At 42.6% G+C, this 22,027-nt stretch overlaps 1 protein-coding gene across 2 annotated transcripts in view; it reads left to right on the top strand.

Moving 5' to 3' along the window:
• Positions 1–22,027, top strand: part of AMOT (angiomotin) — a 76,139-nt gene that overhangs the window by 14,586 nt on the left and 39,526 nt on the right. For both annotated transcript variants that reach the window (XM_073560939.1, XM_073560940.1), the window contains 2 exons: positions 14,227–14,334; positions 14,547–15,405. In XM_073560939.1, coding sequence (XP_073417040.1) covers positions 14,585–15,405 — 821 coding nt within the window. In that variant the 5' untranslated portion in view covers positions 14,227–14,334; positions 14,547–14,584. The remainder of the gene's footprint in view (positions 1–14,226; positions 14,335–14,546; positions 15,406–22,027) is intronic.

Genomic DNA, 22,027 nt, shown 5'->3' with positions numbered 1-22,027 from the left:
GCCGGAAGAACTCGAAGGTCCCCAGGTTCTACTCCCTGAATCCAACGGACCACCCGGAAGGCGTAGACGCCCTGAGTCAGACTTGGGGAGAATCCCTCTCTTATGCGTTCCCACCACTGGCTCTCATACCGGCAGTGCTCAGGAAGATACGCGAAGACCACGCAAGAGTGATGTTGATCGTGCCATATTGGCTGAGGAGAAGCTGGTTTCCCCTTCTAGGAGCCATGGTGTAGAAAATCCAGTCGAACTACCCCTGTGGAAGGACATCATCCACCAGGGCCCGATCCGCCACCCGGACCCAGCAAGACTCCACCTGTCGGCTTGGATCCTGAGAGGGACATCCTGAAGGCAAAGGGACTGTCGGATCAGGTCATATCCACCTTACAGGCCAGTAGGAAACCGGTGACATCCGCAATCTATCGAAAAATATGGAAAAGATTCTGTCTGGAGGGTGGCAGGTCCGATCTTGTGGCAGGCGCCCCTGACCTCCCTAACATACTAAGCTTTTTGCAGGCAGGTTTTAATAAAGGCCTTAAGCCCAGCACTCTAAAAGCTCAGGTTTCAGCCTTGAGCGCCTTCTTCGATTACCAGTTAGCTTCACATCCCTGGGTAATAAGATTTATAAGAGCCACACAGCGCCTGCGCCCCACGATTAGGCAGCTCACCCCGCCTTGGGACCTGGGCCTGGTACTTCGGTTTCTCTGTACGGACCCCTATGCTCTCGATGAGAAAATAACCATCTCTGCTCTCACTCGTAAAACGGCCTTCCTAGTAGCCGTTACCACGGCCAAAAGAATAGGGGAGATCCAGGCCCTGTCCACTAAAGACCCATATCGCCAGATAAGAGAGGACCGTATAATCTTAAGATTAGACCCGGCATTTACCCCAAAGGTAGCCTCTCCAAAAAATCTAAATCAGGAGGTAGTGTTACCATCTTTCTGTGATAATCCCCGTAATAAGAAGGAGCAGCGTCTTCACTCGCTGGATGTGAGGCGCGCAGTTATAGACTACCTAGAGGCCACCAATAGCTGGCGCATCGACCCGAACCTGTTCATCCTCTTTGGGGGTAGAAATAAGGGGAAGAGGGTCTCTAAGGTGTCCATCACGCGCTGGATTACCTCAGTAATCTCGGACGCCTACCAAGCTGAAGGCGCCAACCCCCAAATTCCATAAAAGCCCACTGTACGAGGGCAGTATCGGCCTCATGGGCCGAACGGGCGGGGGCATCGGTTGATCAAATCTGTAGAGCAGCAACCTGGGCCAGTCTTAATACATTCTGCAAGCACTACAAGCTTGATGTGTTAGCTGGTCAACAGACCGCATTTGGGAGAAAGGTTCTCCAGGCGGTAATGCCACCCTGAGGAGGTGCTTTGGTACTCTCCATGGTGCTGTCAGGTGGACGTCCTGGAAAATAGGTATTAGACCTACCGGTAAGGATGTTTCCAGGAGTCCATCCTGACAGCACGGGTAGTTCCCTCCCTGTTATGTTATACTATGTTGTATTATGTTATGTCATATGCTGTAATATGATTGTTTCGTTAAACTGTTACTAGCATCATCCACCTTGTGGTACTTGTTAAATCACTGAGGGAGAGGGGGTGGGACATGACCTTTTAACCTCTTGTGTGTTTTCCTGTCCCTGTAAGGAGGAGGAGGACGTCCTCCATGGTGCTGTCAGGATGGACTCCTGGAAACATCCTTACCGGTAGGTCTAATACCTATTTTTACTTTTTTATTTTAGGATATTTGTTTTGTGTTTTGTTTTTTACTTTAAGGCCGGGGTCACACTGGCGAGGAATACGGCCGAGTGAGAGGCGCTAAAAGCATGCATTACACACGGACAAATGATTCTCTATGGGGTCCCTCGCACCAGCCGTATATTTCTCATCCGTATTCTACTGTCCGTGCCAATCGCAGCATGCTGCGATTGTCAGCGTACTACACCCGTAATTCGCCAATGCAAGTCTATGGGTGCGCAAAAAATACGGATTACACACGGACCACACATGTGACTTGCGAGAAATATGCACCAGGTGTCTTTTAGCAAAGCCGGCAATTCAGTGCACTATACAGTAAACTCACACTGACAGGTTTAATAAAGAAACGAAAGAATAGATCTATACACATAGAATGTATATATATATGTCCATTTTGCAAGCCTGCGAGAGAATCTCGCCATACGGATGCCATACAGATGCTGACATGTGCAAAATACGCGACCACACCTTGATTACGGAGCACTGTTTAGGGGTCTTTCATCCGTATTACGCATGTAAAATACTGACCGTATTTTGCGCTGGTTAGTGTGACTCCGGCCTAACAGTGTTTTTGGCATGGTTGAAAAATATGTTTGAGTCCCCGCCTGCATGTCTCGCAGCTGTCTAACAGCCGCAACACATGCTGTCATTACCTAACAAACAGGCAATCCCCGCATATGTTGTGGCTGTCAATAAATATTTGTTTCTAAGATTTATTGGTTGCCCGTCCTTTGTGGTGTTTTCGCACAATTTTTTCCTGATTATTTTTTCCTGTAGCTAGATTTTTTTTTCTTTTACCATTTTTCCACTCTGCATCCTTAATATCTCCAAGTTGAGAGAGAAGCAGATTTTTCTGATAAATTACAAAGTTTATTATATTTGCTTGTATAGTTGATGCAAAGTTTGTTGGAACGACAATGACCATTCAAGGAAAGCCCTTTTAACTGTATATGTAGTCGCCAGATGATTGTTAATGTGGCTCTTTAGCACATTTAAGCAAAATTTATAGGATCTGATTAATTTTACTATCTTTGTCTGACTTAAATTAGATTCAGAACTGGTGTTTGATCTGTTGAAATGGGAATTTTTCTATCTTTCTAGACACCTTATAAAATTCTGTATAGCAGAACACCACAACACAAATGCTTCCTTTTATTCTGGCTCAGCCTATTCTCCTCAGTAGTCCCCAATTTATTTTTTTTACGTTTTATTTCATTCTTAAATGATAACTGTACTGACAAATATAAATCAATAGTACAGACACTATAATAAAATTTACAATTTACCTTATACTTCCTTCCCCAGTTATGAGCCACTTCCTCCCCTCCCCCGTTCCCCGCCTCTTGCTCAACACATATGGACTGCCAAAACGAAGAGGTGTCAGATTACACCTCCTATTATACTCAATGGAGTAGAAAGGGGAAAGGAGGAGAGCAAAAATGGGAAAGGCAAACACAGAAAGATCGTGCTAAGCTTTCTAACAAGACTTTTACCTTACTCCAGAGCTTGAGTCACATCTACACCGCTCAGTCCTGCAGTATAATATCCTCCATACATCTTCTGTTTCTCTCGGTCTGCTACTTATGGAAATAAGAGCAGGATTCGATCTGTGTGCTATGACACATCACAACAGCTAGTCTCGACCTATCAACTCTTGAGTCCATTGCAAAATGCGAGAGAGCCTGCTGAGGGGAAACCTGGTGAAAAATGCAAGATCCAAGATGTATACCAGACAATGTTATTCCTCATGTGCACACATAGCATCTTCTGAAAAGTTGCTTGAAAGTACCCTTTAACGATCTTAGTGTATAGTTTATGTTCACGAAGGAAAAAAAAATTGAGCTGCATTCCTTTCTTGCCACTTTTATAGATTTTCGCATACCTTTTCTGGCAGCTGGTCCTTGGTGCTCTGCCTCTGGCAGCAGGTGGGTTAACTGACATCTCCTGGGGAGTACAAAGGTAACTTACCTTTTTGTCTTTCTGCTGAATAGTCTACCTCTAGGAGGTTTGCTGTGGCCTTGAAAAATCTGAAGTATCAGTTGTCCTTTGATCAGTGTCCCCTTGTTAAGTGTATGCAGAGGATTGAAATGACTCAGATTTCCGCCCAGTTCTGGCCTTTGTTCTGCATTCCGCGGTTTTATATTCTTCTTTCCCTCTGGAATCTGCAGCAAACAGATTTCTATCCGCAGTGAAAATACACTGCTGTCGCCTCCCTGGTATATGTTCGTGGTATGTGTATGTATGTGGAATCCTGGAATATAACGTCTCTGGGGTCTCTGATAGTATAGTGTCAGTATATAGGGCAGCTAAGATACTTCCAAAAAGTCCAGGATGTATTAGTAAGGGCACACTTTGCTTTGGTACCCGTTCATTGGTCCTGTTTGGTTTACGCAAGAACACCTCAGAAAATGAGATGTGGGCATATAATCTGACTTGTGCTCTGTCGTGCATCATCCTAGAGACGATTACTGTGCCTCTTTCTTCTTTAAATAAAAAAAAAAAAAAAAAAAAGTTGTCCACACTTAGGTCAAATTTTTATTTCATGGTAATTTCATGCATTCAGGTCTTTACAGTATTCTATTGCAGCAACCCCCCCCGAAAAAAAACGGTTGTTTCAATACATTACAGCCAACTTTCTAGGACCTGCAGCATTTATTCTAATATCAGCGACATTGCCTTTAACTGGTGCTTGTGTGGCTGGTTTTCTGCTTTCCGAATTGCTGCCACCTATTCATAAATTGGGGTCCTTGTTGCTCTCTAGATTTTCACACTTCTGAGTACTGTACCTTTTTGAGACCTGTGGATCTCACAATATGGGTTTCTCATAAAGGAGAACTGACAAATTAAACAGGCAGCAGTATTTTGTGGAGCTGGAGAAGATGAGCAGTTTGTTTGAATTATATAGGTTTGTGGAACAGAATACCTTGTATGAAAGTCATTTAAATGCTTTATTCTATTGTTTGGAGGCAGGAGGTTGGTCGCAATGATCGATTGACAGAAAGCCTTGTATCATTATGTATACAGAGATGGCTGTCAGTCATTACTTAGGACAAACCCCTTGACTCCTTGGCCCTGAAAGTTAATTCAATGCTTTACAAGTTATGGGAAATCTTTTTCCACAGAGCTATATATTAATGAGTGCTCACGATTTCCAAGCTGACAGGTTTCCTATACATAATTGTAATGTAGACACTGGTCCATGAACGTGCAACCAAACGGGGTTTGTCCACTTTATAAATAAAATGTTTCTTCTATAAATATGTAGAGCTTCCTTATATACTTGCGTTCCCTAACTTCACTAATGTTCTGGTTTCTCCATTGCTGTTGGGTCGAAGCAGCTCCATTGCTGGTCTGTGCTGGGTATGTGCCAGCATGTCCTCAGTGGTGATCGCAAAGGGGGCTGGCTGCCTGGCTAATTTCAGTAGGAAATGCAATCATCATTGGCCATTCTATCTACAGTTAGGTCTATATATATTTGGACAGAGACAACATTTTTCTAATTTTGGTTCTAGACATTACCACAATGAATTTTAAACAAAACAATTCAGATGCAGTTGAAGTTCAGACTTTCAGCTTTCATTTGAGGGTATCCACATTAAAATTGGATGAAGGGTTTAGGAGTTTCAGCTCCTTAACATGTGCCACCCTGTTTTTAAAGGGACCAAAAATAATTGGACTCCAAGGCTATGGACAGGTGTGGGCAATCCCTTTATGTCATTCTCAATTAATCAGATAAAAGGCCTGGAGTTGATTTGAGGTGTGGTGCTTGCATTTGGAAGGTTTTGGTGTGAAGGAAACATGCGTTCAAAAGCGCTCTCCATGCAGGTGAAACAAGCCACGAGAAATTGCTACAACATTAGGAGTGGCAAAATCTACAGTTTGTTACATCCTGAGAAAGAAAGCAAGCACTGGTGAACTCATCAATGCAAAAAGACCTGGGCGCCCACAGAAGACAACAATGGTGGATGATCGCAGAATAATCTCCATGGTGAAGAGACACCCCTTCACAACAGCCAACCAAGTGAACAACACTCTTCAGGAGGTAGGCGTATCAATATCCAAATCTACCATAAAGAGAAGACTGCATGAAAGTAAATACAGAGGGTTCACTGCACGGTGCAAGCCAGTCATAAGCATCAAGAATTAAAAGGCTAGACTGGACTTTGCTAAAAAGCATCAAAAAAAGCCAGAACAGTTCTGGAAGAACATTCTTTGGACAGGTGAAACCAAGATCAACCTCTACCAGAATGATGGAAAGAGAAAAGTATGGCGAAGGCATGGTGCAGCTCATGATCCAAAGCATACCACATCATCTGTAAAACACCGCGGAGGCAGTGTGATGGCTTGGGCATGCATGGCTGCCAGTGGCACTGGGTCACTAGTGTTTATAGATGATGTGACACAGGACAGAAGCAGCCGAATGAATTCTGAGGTATTCAGAGCCATACTGTGTGCTCAGATCCAGCCAAATGCAGCCAAACTGATTGGTCGTCGTTTCATACTACAGATGGACAATGACCCAAAACATAAAGCCAAAGCACCCGATCTCAACCCAATTGAGCATGCATTTCACTTGTTAAAGACTAAACTTCAGACAGGCCCACAAACAAACAGCAACTGAAAACCACCGCAGTGAAGGCCTGGCAGAGCATCAAAAAGGAGGAAACACAGCGTCTGGTGATGTCCATGAGTTCAAGACTTCAGGCAGTCATTGTCAACAAAGGGTTTTCAACCAAGTACTAGAAATGAACATTTTATTTACAATTATTTAATCTGTCCAATTACTTTTGGTCCCTCTTAAAAACAGGGTGGCACATGTTAAGGAGCTGAAACTCCTAAACCCTTCATCCAATTTTAATGTGGATACCCTCAAATGAAAGCTGAAAGTCTGAACTTCAACTGCATCTGAATTGTTTTGTTTAAAATTCATTGTGGTAATGTCTAGAATCAAAACTAGAAAAATGTTGTCTCTGTCCATATATATATGGACCTAACTGTATTTATATCTGAAAGACTTTTTTTTTTTTTTTTTAGAGAATTGATATGGCTGGCGGTCAAATATGCGACTTGTCTCAAACGGGTAAAGATGGGACTTATTTTCTTTGAGGAAACCTCAAGTGACCATTAGGCTAGGTCTAAATATCAGCATTGAAATTGCAGTGTCTCATTGCAAATGTTGCAAACTGCGACTTCCTGCTACACAAAATCGGAAATGTTTCCAAATGAGTTTGATTATTATTTTTTTTTTTTTTTGTTGTTGCAAGACTCATTTGCCATAGACTTCAGTGCAGGTCCCATGTCACCTGCACCCTGGTTATTTTTGTTGCAGTAAAATTGGAGTTCTAAACTAGTCATGTGCAGCAAATCATAGACAAGTTTCACAGATATTTTGCTATTTTTTGAAGAATTGATGTCGTGCAACTAATGTCACCATATAGCCCCGGCCGTAGAAAACGTCCTCATATAGCAGATTGGATAAGGTGTTATCTGAGCATGCTCTTGTGCTAACCGTGTGTCTTCGGCGTGCTCGACAAATGTGTTTGAGTCCCCGCAGCTGCGTGTCTCGTGGCTGTTCAACAGCTGTCACACATGTAGGGATTGTCTGCTCAGGTGTTTCGGCTGTCAAACAGCCATGAGACACGCAGTTACGGGGACTCGAACATATTTTTCTAGCACACCGAAGACACTCTATTAACACCTGAGCATGCTTATATAACACATTATCCAAGGACATTCACTCATCCCTACTCTAGAACACTAAAATATATACCGGCACTTCAGAATTCGCAGATCACAGTTGTTGATCTTTGTGTTTTTTATTTATTTTTATTGCAGTGAATAAAATAAACAAAGAACCCCCAAATATTTTTTAAAAATTCATACTAATTTCATTTGATGTTAACTAAAAGTCCTGATTCAAACTTTGTTTACATCTAAAATAATTCTGCCTTTTGGTGTTTTACAGTACAAGTTATTGTCACCTATGAGATCAGCACTGGACCCCCATCAGTTGCCAAAATACTGCTTTCCCCCCTGGGCATAAAACAGAGGCGTGGAAAAACTAAATGGATAGGCAGGTTTTGTATGAGCCCTGCACTTACAAGGGTGGCCGATGTTCTTCACTGTCTTTAGGTATCTACAAAGCCCTAGATGTGCAACCTGCTGCTGCTCCATTCCACCAGGGGTCCACGGAGTGATACAAGTCCCAAATCTGTGGGGGTTGCAGCAGTGGGATAAACCTATGAAGTTATCACATACCAACAGAGTAACATGGAAGCTGGAATCTGATGGGTTGCAATGGTCATCTACTTCACTTCTCATCTGCAGCAGTTCTGATATATACAGGATCTCCCTTTGTCCAGCAGTTACAATTCTTATTTCTAGATATGGGAAAATGTTTAATGATTACTTAATTTTACCCTGTGTGTATGGGTTGTTCCTGATTCTACATGGTGACTCAGTCTGTGTGGTATGGATAGTCAGTGCTGGCGTTGATCCATACACCTGCTTCTCACCACACCCTACATTGCAGAAGAATGCGGACGGCGCTGGAATATGTTTACTGAACCACACGAGTTACCCTCGTTACCTGTTTAATTTGCATTTTGTACTACTTCACCATAGTGTTCATTTAGAGCAGTCTAGCACATAAAGAAAAACAGCAAGTTTGTGGTTTTGCATGGGGAATGTAACTCCATTATACTGCATAGATATATGCTGTTTAGGTGCTAGGTAAAGGGAATTTGTCACAAGGATTGTGCCACCTAATATGAGAGTAACATGATGTAGGGAAAGAGACCTTGATTCCAGCAATGTGTCACTTACTAGGCTGCTGTATAATTCTGATAATCTCCTGTTGATAAAACAGGGATTTTATCACTAGAGGACTAGTAAATCTGCTGGCATGTAATTCTCCATATTCATGAGCGCTGTATAACTCCACTCCATCACTGATAGGCAGCTTTCTGCCTATGCACAGTGTACACAGAAAACTGCCAATCAGTGGTCCTGGTGGGGTTATACAGAGCTCAGCATTTAGAGAACTGCTAGATCTGCAGCAGAGAAAATGGCGATTTTATCAAAACTGAAGCAAGCTTCAAAGTAACTGATACATTACTGGGATCAGGGTCTCTGCCCCTACATCATGCTGATCTCACATGGGGTAGCACAAGCCTGGTGACAGACTTGCTTTAAACTTTGGTGATAATGAATTGAAAGTAATGACTGCCGTGTCGGTATGAAGCTCAAACTATAGCATTCCCACAGGTCCATATTATGGATCCCAAGTTGTATGATGTCTCCCAAAAGACACTCTATTATCCCTTACAAGCATGGCTTCTAGGGGATGAGGGCTCCATAATATGTCATTTGTGTATATAATTCATAAGTCTCATCTTTTGTTACTTTTTGGGTGAACTGTGGTCAAGTATAGCCCAGAAATAATAGAAAGATGAAGACGTCATATTTGTGAACAGCACATTAATGTGTATGTTATGGTGAAGTGCCCTTTATTTCTCCAGGAATGGAGTGTTGGCATAGTTATCCTAATTATTGCCTCTAGTATTTCTATTCAGTGGTTGCTTGTTCGTATTCGGTCACTTGGTAGTAAGTGAAAGCTGTGCTCCTGTTTGTACAATCACAGGAGCTGAATCACAGAGAGTCAGCCATTGCAATGAAGAGAAACACTCCTTACTTTTCACACATCCGTAAACTGCGCAAGTTTGATGATCAAACTCGCCGCTGTACAGAGATAGGAATGACGGAACCAGTCCTGTAGCCGGCATCTGTCATATCTCACTCAGGTTCCTTCTCTCCTCTTTATATGGCAAGAATGGATCATCTCTTATTTTTCCGGTAGTTGCTAAAGATGATCAAATCCGTCAAGATTCAAATTCCTCAGATTTCTTTCAGGGAAATTCAGTTTTCGGCGTAGTTAATGTCTGTGATTTGAATGTTCTGTATTATGTTCTGTGATTTCTCCAAACTCCAGAGCATTCTAAATACAAGTTGTTAAATGGGGACGTGGAGAAAAGATGTGTTGAACCAGATGGTGTGATGCAGTGAGGTGAATACTATAATATTTAATTATTTATTTTTTATGGGAAAAAGCGAATTTCAAGCAAATCCATATTCTTTCTGGAGTTTGCAGATTTTCATAAAATCAAAGCGAATTCAATTTCACTTGAATAAATTCACTCTGCTGGTTACACATCACCCAGTGCTGCACGGGGAACTAGTGTTTCACAGTGACCAAGCCAGTGGTAACTGTAACATGAAGGATCAAAAGAGAGTCCCATACTTATAGACAAGACTGCATATTTATGGGAGGTATAGGTCAGAAAACATCAAGACTTTATTTTTCCACAAAACCTCTCAAATGCCTCCAAAGTAATTGATCATCTATTAAATAAAGTGTCTAAAATAACAGGAGTGGGGAAAAAAGGAGTCTAAGTGGGCAGTATTCATGGAAGCGTAATAATTTGTGTAGTCAGGAGGCTTATAATCAGTCCCAAATTACTCATCCTGTAGCAGACATATGGAAGCGGCACCCAAATTACTTGTCTGGATAATAATTAAGTATTGGTATTTTCTTATACATAAATAAGACAGCGCATAAAGTTATATGTATGTGACATAATTTATTTTATTGTTTTAATATATAACTCTGCATTGTTCATCATTGGCTGAGATGGGGAAAAAAAAGCCTTTAATCCACAGAGTTGAATGCATTATATTATTGTGCTAAAAATAATAGTTTATGGATCCAAGACACTAAAGATACATGGCGTTGGCCCACTGGAGTGCCATAGTTGTTGGCGCAGGCTGCCTGGAGGGCCGTGGTTGTCTGCGCTGGCCGCCTGGAGGGCCGTGGTTGTCTGCGCTGGCCGCCTGGAGGGCCGTGGTTGTCTGCGCTGGCCGCCTGGAGGGCCGTGGTTGTCTGCGCTGGCCGCCTGGAGGGCCGTGGTTGTCGGCGCTGGCCGCCTGGAGGGCCGTGGTTGTCGGCACTGGCCGCCTGGAGGGCCGTGGTTGTCGGCGCTGGCCGCCTGGAGGGCCGTGGTTGTCGGCGCTGGCCGCCTGGAGGGCCGTGGTTGTCGGCGCTGGCCGCCTGGAGGGCCGTGGTTGTCGGCGCTGGCCGCCTGGAGCGCCGTGGTTGTCGGCGCTGGCCGCCTGGAGCGCCATCAATATGTAAAGTCTAGATGTATGAAAAGTGCTAGCAAAATACTGAAAAATTATGTCCTAGTTACACAAGTGAGTCTTACAGGTACGATCCTGTAATTCCGTGCTAATAGCTGCCATTAGTCCTTCACAGTCCCTGACAAAGGGAAGGAAGTTCACAAACCAGTTTGATTTCCTGCAGTTTTTAATCTCGTTTTACTGCTGAGAATCTTGTGTATTCAGGCAAATGTTACAAAGGAAGCGTTGGACATTCTACAGTCTTTCAGAAATGTGTGACACTTATTACATTGTCTTATTTGGGTGTTATATAGTTGGGGTACACTTAGTCCTGGGTTATATTAACCTGTTAGCTCCCTAGGTGCAGTATCGGCACAGTGGTCGTTGGGATAAGTGTCTGATTGGTTAATTATGCAGATTGCCCCATAATAACCTTTGTGATGAGGAAACGCTGCTATCTGCTGTGGTGAGCAGAGGTATGTTACTACACCCTGTGTTTTTAGTTTGGACCGGGTGCCTTACTTACACGTGCCAAAGCTGCATGTATCCAGTAAACAGTGCAGGCTTGGACCTGTACGAGAGAATGATATCATTTGATAGACCTGGAGGAGACGATTGATCATTCCATGTATTTGTGTGTTGTAAGTCCAGACCAGTATCGCAGAGAATTTTCCTTTTTTCCACGTCTTCCTGAAGGACATATGACTTACACCTCCACCTTTATGGTTCTAGATTTTCATTACTAATCGTTGGTGGAAACGGATGACCGATGAGAATACCCATTGGTTATTGTGGTGTAATATTACAATTAATGAACGGCTTCAGGCAGCCACTGAGTCTCGGCAGAATGGACTATTCATTATGTCCTGCATTGCTATGGTCTCGGGGGACTGAGCCGTATGTGCCCATTGTTAGGGATATGCTGGTAAAATATAAAATATCACCTCAGGGCAGCACTCGCCCTCCGTGTATCTGTGCCTGAACCTATAATTTTGGGAGTATCTAATTTATTAGGTTTATGTTACAATGTAAGGAAAGGTCAGGTGATATTAAACAACGCACTGTCTTGTGAACCTGGGAGGTGAGAGGTTAAACCTGATGGGGTTTTGCTGTTTTCTGGTGAAATTTGAGTAAAGGAAATGGCAAAGTGTTGCTTTGAAATGATCCAGTTTGTGTCCTCCGATTGCAGTTTAGTGTCAGGAGATCTGTCAATGAGGAGCAAAAACTTATCCAAACTAAAAGGTGTGGTGGATGTCTAAGTAAATCCTTACCAGATACGACCATGCATTATGTTCTTGATAGCCTAATAGAAAAAAATTGACTAATTTAATGTGCATTTTGCTTACTTTTAATGTGTGTTTTTTTTTAAAAATATTATAATACCTTGTCAAACTAGACAATAGATGTCCGTCCATTGTTTAGCTAGGCTTATGCACGAGAAGTGACGAGCCTGCCATTTTATTTTTGTTTGGCTTGGTCTACATGCGCACTTGCCAATTTTGTTTGCAGCAAATCTAATGCAGATTTTCAGGAAAAGCTTCTACATATCTGTTGGGTTCTGACATACATTTTATTATGGAATTTCCAAAAGAATTTGTCCCGCTACATATTTCATGTACCGAATCACAAGTCTATTTTTTTCATGCCGGAAATATTCACAGCTTGTAGAAGAGATTTGTTCATTCTGCTCTACTTGCCCCTGGATAGTCCACCCACTGCAACTAATACCCAACGAATGCACAAAGAACCCGATTCATCCAAGCTTTTATGCCTATGTTCTGGTGCAAAAAGCCTTGAAAATTTGCATAATACTGGTGCAACTCAAAGCTATGATAACATTTTGCGACATCTGATGTTCTTACGCCTTTTTCGCCCAGCTCCAACAAAGTGGGCAAGACTGGGGTGGGACAACCACTTGTCTCCTGCTAAGTATAAATGCCATAGCACTTTTTTGCAGCCGTGATCGAGTATCACAAAACCGTCTGCGTTGAGTTGCACATATGGAGCTGTGCATTGCTGTACAATGTGACATTGCTTGACAGCACTTACTGTCCATTAATGGACGCCACCTCTAACATTAAATCCTGCCGGTGCACTTACGGTCTATGTTTTCTATTTGGAGTTTTCTTCGTTGGGTATCCCGGCACAGTATCTGACCGTAGGGATGGCTAGAGAATGGAAAACTGGACCTGTGATGACTTTTCTTTTTCGACTTGCTTTGCTCAGCAGGGTATGTGGAATAGCATGTATGGGCCATTTTGCCTTCTTGAAGGCCTTGCTGTCGTTTTCCTCATCCGTTTGTCACTTCCTTACTGCTTTCTAGCTTGTCATCTACAAAGAATGTGGACTGGGTGTTTGCTGTTGTGTTTTACGATCCACCCTTCACCTTTCATAGGTTATACTACCTAAGGTGTCTGATTATGCCTTACTTTATAGAAATGCTGCTATGGTTTGGTTGATATGATTTCGTAATCCAAATGAATGTGAATATTTTTTTTTTTATTTACCAAAGTAAATGATCAAGGGAAGGCGATATTGTAATAGTAACTGAGGCGTAAATGTATTATATCATCTTCCAGTGCTACATGTAACAATTTTTACCATTGCAGTTGATGAACATGTGAAAAAATGGGTTAAATGGCATTTCCACTTGTAATATAACAGAGTACAAGAGTGATCTGATAATAACTCGTAGCCACATTTTATATTTCTTATATGACCCGTCCTATATATATATATATGCTCTGCAGAGCCCCATCTTGATTGGAGCACCGCTGCGCATGCTCGTATGTCTTATATGACACACCATATATGCTATGCAGAGCCCCTTTTTGAGTGGAGCACCGCTGTGCATGCTTGTATGTCTTATATGACCTGCCATATATGCTCTGCAGAGCCCCTTGACTGTAGCGCTGCTGCGCATGCTCAATCTCCTCTCCGTTCATTGTTTTAGGGACTACTAGGCAAAGCTGTGTGCTATAGTCAGTCATTTCTGGCAGTCCCATTGACAATTAAAGGAGCAGAGGACTAGCATGCACAACTGTACTTCATTCAAGAGGGCCCTCTTCAATTGCTTTTTCTAAGACACCGATCTTGGGATTACTGGTGGTCCCAGCAGTCGGCACCCCAGTGATTAGCAACCTATCCTCTATTCCAAGGATGGAGGATAACTAACTTGTGATTTTGGGAATAACATGTTATGTCTGTTTTGTTATTTCCTGAATTCTGTTTCTTAATTGCTGTCTTCTTTCATTTAGACATGAATGTCTAATATTTCTTTTCATTGTGTTTCCAGACTGAAGAAAGCAGCAGAGTGACGATTCCTCACGGATTGGCAGACCTCCTCATGACCAGGAAAACATCACAGTGTTGGTGGGCCGCAACTCTCACCAGACAGAAATAGGTAAAAATAGACTTTCTTGTTGACTGGGGTTTATAGGTTGAGGTTCAAATTGGGTAAATCCTTCATAAGAATAGGAAATGGTAATTTTGCACTGGTTATGTGTGATAAGCTATGTACCAGAGTTTTCTTTTTGATTATGGTCAGTGTGGATGGTGTCTGCTTTTAATCTATGACTGTGCTCGTCATTTAATGCATAATTACGGCTGTTGCAGGTCCCTTGGATTCTGGTTTTGAGGTGACTCTGTTGGAGATGAGGACTTCAGAAGAGCAAGCAGCCACCACAGTGTTGCAAAGACTGCTGCAGGAGCAGCTACGTTACGGGAATCCTAATGACAACCGTAACTTGCTGGCCTTGCATCAACAAGCTACAGGGAACGTGCCCCCCTATGGTGGCGGGCAGAGCGAGGGACTGAATCCTCAAGACCCCCAGTTAATTCCACATGCTGCCCGCCAGGAGCCACAAGGGCAGGAGATCCAAGTGGAGAATATGATGGAGAAACAGATACCATTGAGAGGTCAGAACAGTGAAGAGCTCCCGACTTACGAAGAGGCTAAGGTTCAGTCTCAGTACTTCCGTGGACAACCTCATGCTAGCGTTGGAGCTGCTTTCTATGTCACTGGTGTGACCAATCAAAAAATGAGGACTGAGGGGCGCCCCACAGTTCAAAGGGTTAACACGGGGAAAGTTCATCAGGATGATGGCCTAAAGGACCTAAAACAGGGCCATGTACGGTCCCTTAGTGAACGACTCATGCAGCTTTCACTGGCTACTAGCGGTGTAAAAGCGCATGCCCCTGTAACCAGTGCTCCTCTTTCCCCACAACCGGGAGATTTCTATAAAACCTCTGGATCAAATGAAGTATACAAGAATTTATCACTGGGTGGTGGACAAAAGATGGAGCAAAGGGGGCCTCCACCTGATTACCCGTTCAAAACTATTTCCACTCTACCAACTTTAGGAAAATCTAAGGACATGGGGTATCTCTATGGGGATCCTAGAGGCAGCCTACAGAATCGTTCAGATGGGCCGATGGTCCGTTACCAGCCTCCTCCAGAGTATGGGTCATCCAGGTAGGCTTCTTTTTCCTGTAACTTAGCTTGATGTAACTTGTTTTATGTGTATAACGCCTGTAACCATAATCCAAATATCAAGGCACGTCGCCAGCAACGCATCGCCATGATAGCACCAATCATATTAAACATAGATGCTAGGCAACATTAAAAAATCTAATAATTTTATTAAATTCATAAATAGTATAAAAATTAAATCATTAAGAAAGACAGCATGACAGTATAGAATCACAACATATTAAGGCATAAATATACAGAGCAAGTAGTGGTAGTGGATGATCAAGAGATGAAAAAAATACACAATAGTGGGAAGAATGGCGTGGAGCAGATACTCATGAAAAAGGATAATAAAAAAACACGCCACCCACTAGTCTAAAAAAATTTACAATAATATTGAAACAGAAAATTACCAAGTATAAGAAACGGCAAATGGTAAAGTGGTAGTCACACAGCTAACCTGAAACCCGGTACCTATTCTTCTAGGTACTCGTGCACACAGTCAGGGATTTGTTAGGAATATAGTCAGGTGTATGAGTTACCAATTATACCAAACGGGTGCAACTGTGATAATGTGGTAGTAAAACAGTAGTTAGTTGGATAAAAAAAAGTTACTCTATTTTTAGGTACAATCGCCCAGTACTAGAAGGAACTGATGTTTGTTTTTCAAGCTTTATTTCCTTATATCTTAACTGTTTTTTTGAATTTGCCAAAAGAAAATAACATATCAGCTAATGGATGTTGTTTTTTTCTCTAGTATCTAGACTCTTGGTAATGGTGGTCTAGTTTCTCAAGAAATTGATAATTGTTGTTAAAACAGCTCTTAAATTATAGAGGTAACTTGCGTCGAGAAGCAGCTGTTGTGAAGATGGGGTCTCCATAGTTAAACAGAGTCTATCACTACCAAAACTCCATTTTAACTATTTAGGCTAGTTTCACACTAGCGTATGGAGGAGCTGCGGAGGGACGCGGACTTCCTCCGTGAAACTCCGCCCACGGATGCACCTCCTTCGGTCAGCTCCGCCTCCATCGGCTTGCAGCCTGCATACCCTATCTTTAGCATTAGGTATGCAGGCCATGCGGAAGTATGCGGATGCCTCCGCATGCGTCGTTTTGACGGTGCGGCGACCACACCAAAATGCAACATGTTGCGTTCGGCGCAGGTTGCCGCACCCTCAAAACGACGCATGCTGAGGCATCCGCATACATCGGTACGGCCTGCCTAATGCTAAAGATAGGGTACGCAGGCTGCATGCCGACGGAGGAGGTGCAGCCATGGGCGGAGCTTAATAGAGGAAGTCCACATCCCTCCGCAGCTCCTCCATACGCTAGTGTAAAACTAGCCTTAGATAGTTGCATATTGTTACATAGAAAGCAATCTTTATCATGCAAATAAGGCCTGCTGGTGCACCATTAGGGTGGCAAAAATGAGCGTGTTATCGCTCTCTCCTGTCTGTTGCGGCCACTAATCCACCGAAGTGCAGAGTGAGAGGCCACACAAACAGAAAGGGATACATGCTGGTCCGCTCAGCTCCTGCACTGACACTGTGTGCGCTCAGTCTTCATAGGGGACAGAGGCATAACTGTGCACTGAGAGCTTGGTCATGCCTGGAGTGCACAAGGCACCCTCATTTGCATTATAAATAAAAATTATATTCTGGTAAAAAAAGCATGGTTTCGCAGGGGCCAAGACCCCTGTGACTGTCTGAATAGTTTGGGGGTGCCAGACTCCCTTAGTAGGAAACTTATAATCAGGTCCGCTATTGCCACCGCATTCTCCAACCTTTTAAAGAGAATCTGGCAGCAGGTTTGTTGCTATGTAATCTGCTTTCAGCAGATCTTGAGTCTAGTTGAGTCTAGTGGTGTGTCACTTAGTAGGCTGTGTGTTGCTGTTTCAATAAAATCAGTGTTTTAACTACAGGAGATTATCAATACAGGACTAGGTGTCTGGTGCCTGCTAGTCAATTGCTTTGTGTAACCCAGCTCCATCACTGATTAGCAGCTTTCTGGCTATGCACAGTGTACACAGAAAGCTGCCAATCAGTGGTGTGGGCGGGGTTATACACCGCTTCACATTCTTGAGTACTGCTAGCTCTACAGCAGAGAAAACTGACTGTAACCAAATGACAGCATGCAGACCAGTAAATGACACTTTGCTGGAATCATTCTCTGCCCCTACATCCTGCTACTCTTGGATTACATGGCAAAAACCCGCTGGCAGATTCTCTAATACATTTTTAACAAGCACACTATATCCCCCAGATAACACTGTATACCTTAAGAAAAGCTTTGACGTTGTCCATTCCTGCATTCTTATGTTCAAAGGTCCTTTAGGTGTCTATGGACTGACCGGGATTATCGGCTCTCTTTGCCTTGCAACGCCTCTCCTCCACCAGTGATTGTCAGTGATTGACGTGGATGACGACTTGTACTTCACATAACCAGCAGCCTCACGCCTGCACATGCATGGGCTGTCTGCTATCTGTGTATATCAATCATAGGTGGAGGAGCAGCATTACAAAATGGAGAGCGGCACCAAGCGTGGTCCGGAGACGACCATCAGACCTCAGTCGGTGCACATTAGAATGCTGTGCTGGACAACTTCAAAACGTATTTTTTTTTTTTTTTTTTTCATTTTTAAAGGTATACAGGTTCTGCATGGGGGATATGATATAGCGGGGCTTGTTAGAATTACAAGATGAAGAACATGGTGGAAATGACTTTTGTAGATAAAACAATGACAGGTTCTCTGTAGGGCCATTTGTACTCTTGGATAATTTATAATATGATCAAATTTGAGTGATTTTTAAACACATGATATTGATACCTTATGTAACATGGCCGCTCCGCAGGATAGAATAGCGTTTATCTTTTTGTCTGTACATATTATGGTGAGGTTTTAGAAAATACAGTGCATATGAATATTTGAACATTTTTGGTTGTGCCGTTGTTCCATAGCTTCTAGAAATGTATAAAAAGGTGTTATCAGTTGGGGGGTGTCCCTGCACACTGACACTGTCAAATCAGTGTTAACACTGAAAGGAACAAGAAGAATGAGATCTGACTTTTTTTTGACTAACTTTTGGCTTCTGAATCCAAAAGTGATTCTAGTTTTTCTCTATCGTAGCAACATTTTAAGCTACGGGATACACTTCATTTATCTCCAAAAGCATACAACATATACATATGGAATATAATGCAAAAAATAACCAGAATATAATGTTTATTTAAAGTGATTTTTTTTCACATACAGGATATATTGTTAATGTAAGTCGAAATGTGTGCAAGTAGTGAAATTGATTAAAAACACATGTGACATGCACAAATGTGAACAAGTCGGTCGGACAGTGTTCACACCACCCACTGACTGAAATACAAAAAGAAGACACAGAATGACAAATGTGCAGAAATACCCTGCAGTAAAACATATAACAATAATCAGCAAGCGCTGGTAAAAAGAGGACAACAAATACAGGGTATTTAGTCGATACGTTTTTTTGCAAAAAAATTTATACCAAGCTGCTCCACCTCGTCAAGGTAACCCTTAATGGAACAGTCCCTATCTAATGTATTCAAAACGTGAAACTGAGTAGCAGTTAAAGCGGTTGTCCACTTTTTTTTACATTGATGCCCTTTTCTTGACATACGGCATCAATTTATGATCCTCCGGGCTCTGACTCTCGGCATGCCCACTGTTATCGGTGCCAGCGGCAACCCCCTGCCAGAACTACTTACTTGTGGAACTTGCCTGTCTACTTGTAGTGGCCACCGCGGGGTACTACACATCCGACCTCCTATTCTATTCAATAGGAGGCGTATGTGCAGTAACAAGCCACGGCCACTACAATAGACTGCCAAGCTCTGCAAGAAAGTGCCTCCGGTTGGCACCGATAACAGCTGATCGGTGGGGGTGCCAAGTGCCAGACCTGGCTGATCAGAAATTGATGCCGTATCCTAAGAATAGGGCATCAATGTAAAGAGGATAACTTCTTTTAAGGTAAAAATTTACGCTTATAGCTTTTCCTTGGCATGTTCAATCTGTGGTCAATCTCGCTTGATGCTCCAACAATAGTCAGCCATCATATGTACATCCCATCTACCCTGATACCATCTTCAGATCTTGGTGGAATCATTCACCTTGCTCATCACTGACTGCATCACTGTTTTAGGGAAGTTGGCAAGATGGCTATGCAGAAAATGCACATTGATGCTGATGTTGCAATCGGATATTTTATCGCTCTCCTAGAGTTTCTGGACAATTTTGGTGGAATTGTTTGCTCGTATATTTCCAAGAAAGTCCTTGACAAGGTCTTTGAATGATAACCAGGCATTCTTTTGGAATTCTGACTTTGTCCTGGTGAAATGTTCATCTCTGCTGAGCTGCGGAATCTGTGGCCCATCAAGATAAGCTATATAGAAAAAAACTGATGCAATGGATAAAACCTAACCACAGTTTTGAAATAAGCATGCCAATTTTAGTCAAAATCAGCAGAAAAATCGAAGTCAATAAAATTATGTTCAAAATTGTTCCCTGGTGATGTAAATATTTTGCATTGTGCCGTTCCTCTGTTAGAACTTTTCGAAATGTATAAATAAATTTACTAAAAGTTGTTACCAGTTGGGGGGGTTTGTCCCTGCACACTGACACTGTCCAATCAGTATTAACACTGATAGGAACACATCCTTTTGACAAGAGGAATGATCACATCTAGTTGTCAGGTTTTTTTTCATAAATTTTAAGAAGGCACAACAAAGGAAGAGCCCAACACAGAATTCTAAGAGAATATGCTTCAGAGTTGTTAATTCATGAGTAATACAAGTATCTACTAAAACTCACTTGTCAGAAGAATTGGTCCTTTTTAAGATGTAAGCGTAATTTGCGTTTTGCTTGCAGGTTTTGCAGAACAAGTTGTAGAATAATTACGGGTGGAATTGTGTGGATTTTTACCTGTGGGTTTGCGCAGGTAAAGTCAGTGGCACATTATAGTAGTGGGTAAGAGTGGGCAAGTGGATGCGATTTTACAAATCTACCCATATGCTGTGGGATTTTTCTTAATGAAAATCGATCTTTACATCTGCAGCTTTTCGATATCTGTGAATCAACCAAAAAATCTGCATGTAACATATGGGCTTTGCTACAGAATATAAGTGATGTACCTGTTTACTGTAATTTACTCCACATGTGCCTTTATAGGAATTTCAGGGGTAGCGTCTCTCCTTGTGACATGCTAGTGTAAGGAGCCTTGTAAGCCATGCAATGCTCCTCTGGGAAACTTAAATATGAAAATTGAGTATTGGAATGAGCAATCCTAATACTCAATATTGACCCTTTAACAAGCCTTGCCACATGACTCGGTATAAAAGCTAAATCAGAATCTCAATTTGCAGACATTAATATGGATATGATGTCAACAAGACCGAGAGTCTGGAGGAATAGTGGAGAAACACACAATCCAAGCTGCTTAAGGTCTGGTGTGAAGTTTCCACAATCAGTGATGGTTTGGGGAGCCATGTCATCTGCTGGTGTATGTCCACTGTGTTTTATCAAGACCAAAGTCAGCGCAGCTGACTACCAGGAAAATTTAGAGCACTTCATGCTTCCCTCTGCTGGCAAGCTTTTTGGAGATGGAAATTTAATTCTCCAGAAGGACTTGGCACCTGTCCACACTGCCAAAAGTACCAATACCTGGTTTAAAAACAACAGTATCACTGTGCTTCATTGGCCAGCAAACTCGTATAACCTTAACCCCGTAGAGAATCTATGGGGTATTGTTAAAAGGAAGATGAGAGGCACCAGACCCAACAATGCAGATGAGCTGAAGGCTGCTATCAAAGCAACTTGGGCTTCCATAACACCTTAGCAGTGCCACAGGCTGATCTCAGCCTCCATGCCACGCCAAATTGATGCAGTAAGGCTACTTTCACATTAGCGTTTTTTAGCGCTGCGCTTCGTGCGCAATAGAAGTGCATGCAAAAAACACATCATGCGTTTTGCATGCGTTTGCTTTTTTTTAGGTGCATGCGTTTCTAGCCATGTTAACTCTTAAAACGCATGCGATTTTAAACGCAGGTGTGCGTATGTCCATGCGCATGCCTGCGTTCCCATAGACTGTAATGTGTTATTTTGGCGCATTCCATGTGCATGCGTTTTTTTGACACAGGTTGGACGGACCAAAAATGCAACAGGTTGCGTCCGCCGAGCCTAGGCGCACACTGCGAAAAAAAATTAATGCGCACGAAAACGCATACAAACGCGTGCAAACGCTAGAACATGGACAGAACAATGGAAAGGACACCATTGTAGGCATTTACTACAGGCCGCCTGTGCAAGCTGAAGATATGGATGAACTCTTTTTGCATCAAATGGCCAAGTTCTCCAAAAAATATGACATAGTTGTCATGGGAGATTTCAACTATCCAGACATTTGTTGGGAATCTCTCTCAGGCAAAACTAACAGGTCAAGGAAATTCTTATCCTCTCTTGCTGACAACTTTATCTTCCAAAAGGTAGGGGAGAAAACAAGGGGAACTGCTACCTTGGATCTAATCCTTATAAACAGGGAGGAAATGGTTGCGGAGGTAAAAGTGGCTGGGATCCTAGGAGATAGCGACCATGATATTTTAG

This window comes from Dendrobates tinctorius, unplaced genomic scaffold (assembly GCF_039654945.1).
Source record: "Dendrobates tinctorius isolate UK_male_01 unplaced genomic scaffold, ASM3965494v1 ptg000309l, whole genome shotgun sequence".
Lineage (NCBI taxonomy): Eukaryota > Metazoa > Chordata > Amphibia > Anura > Dendrobatidae > Dendrobates > Dendrobates tinctorius.
This window is presented reverse-complemented; position numbering and strand designations above follow the sequence as displayed.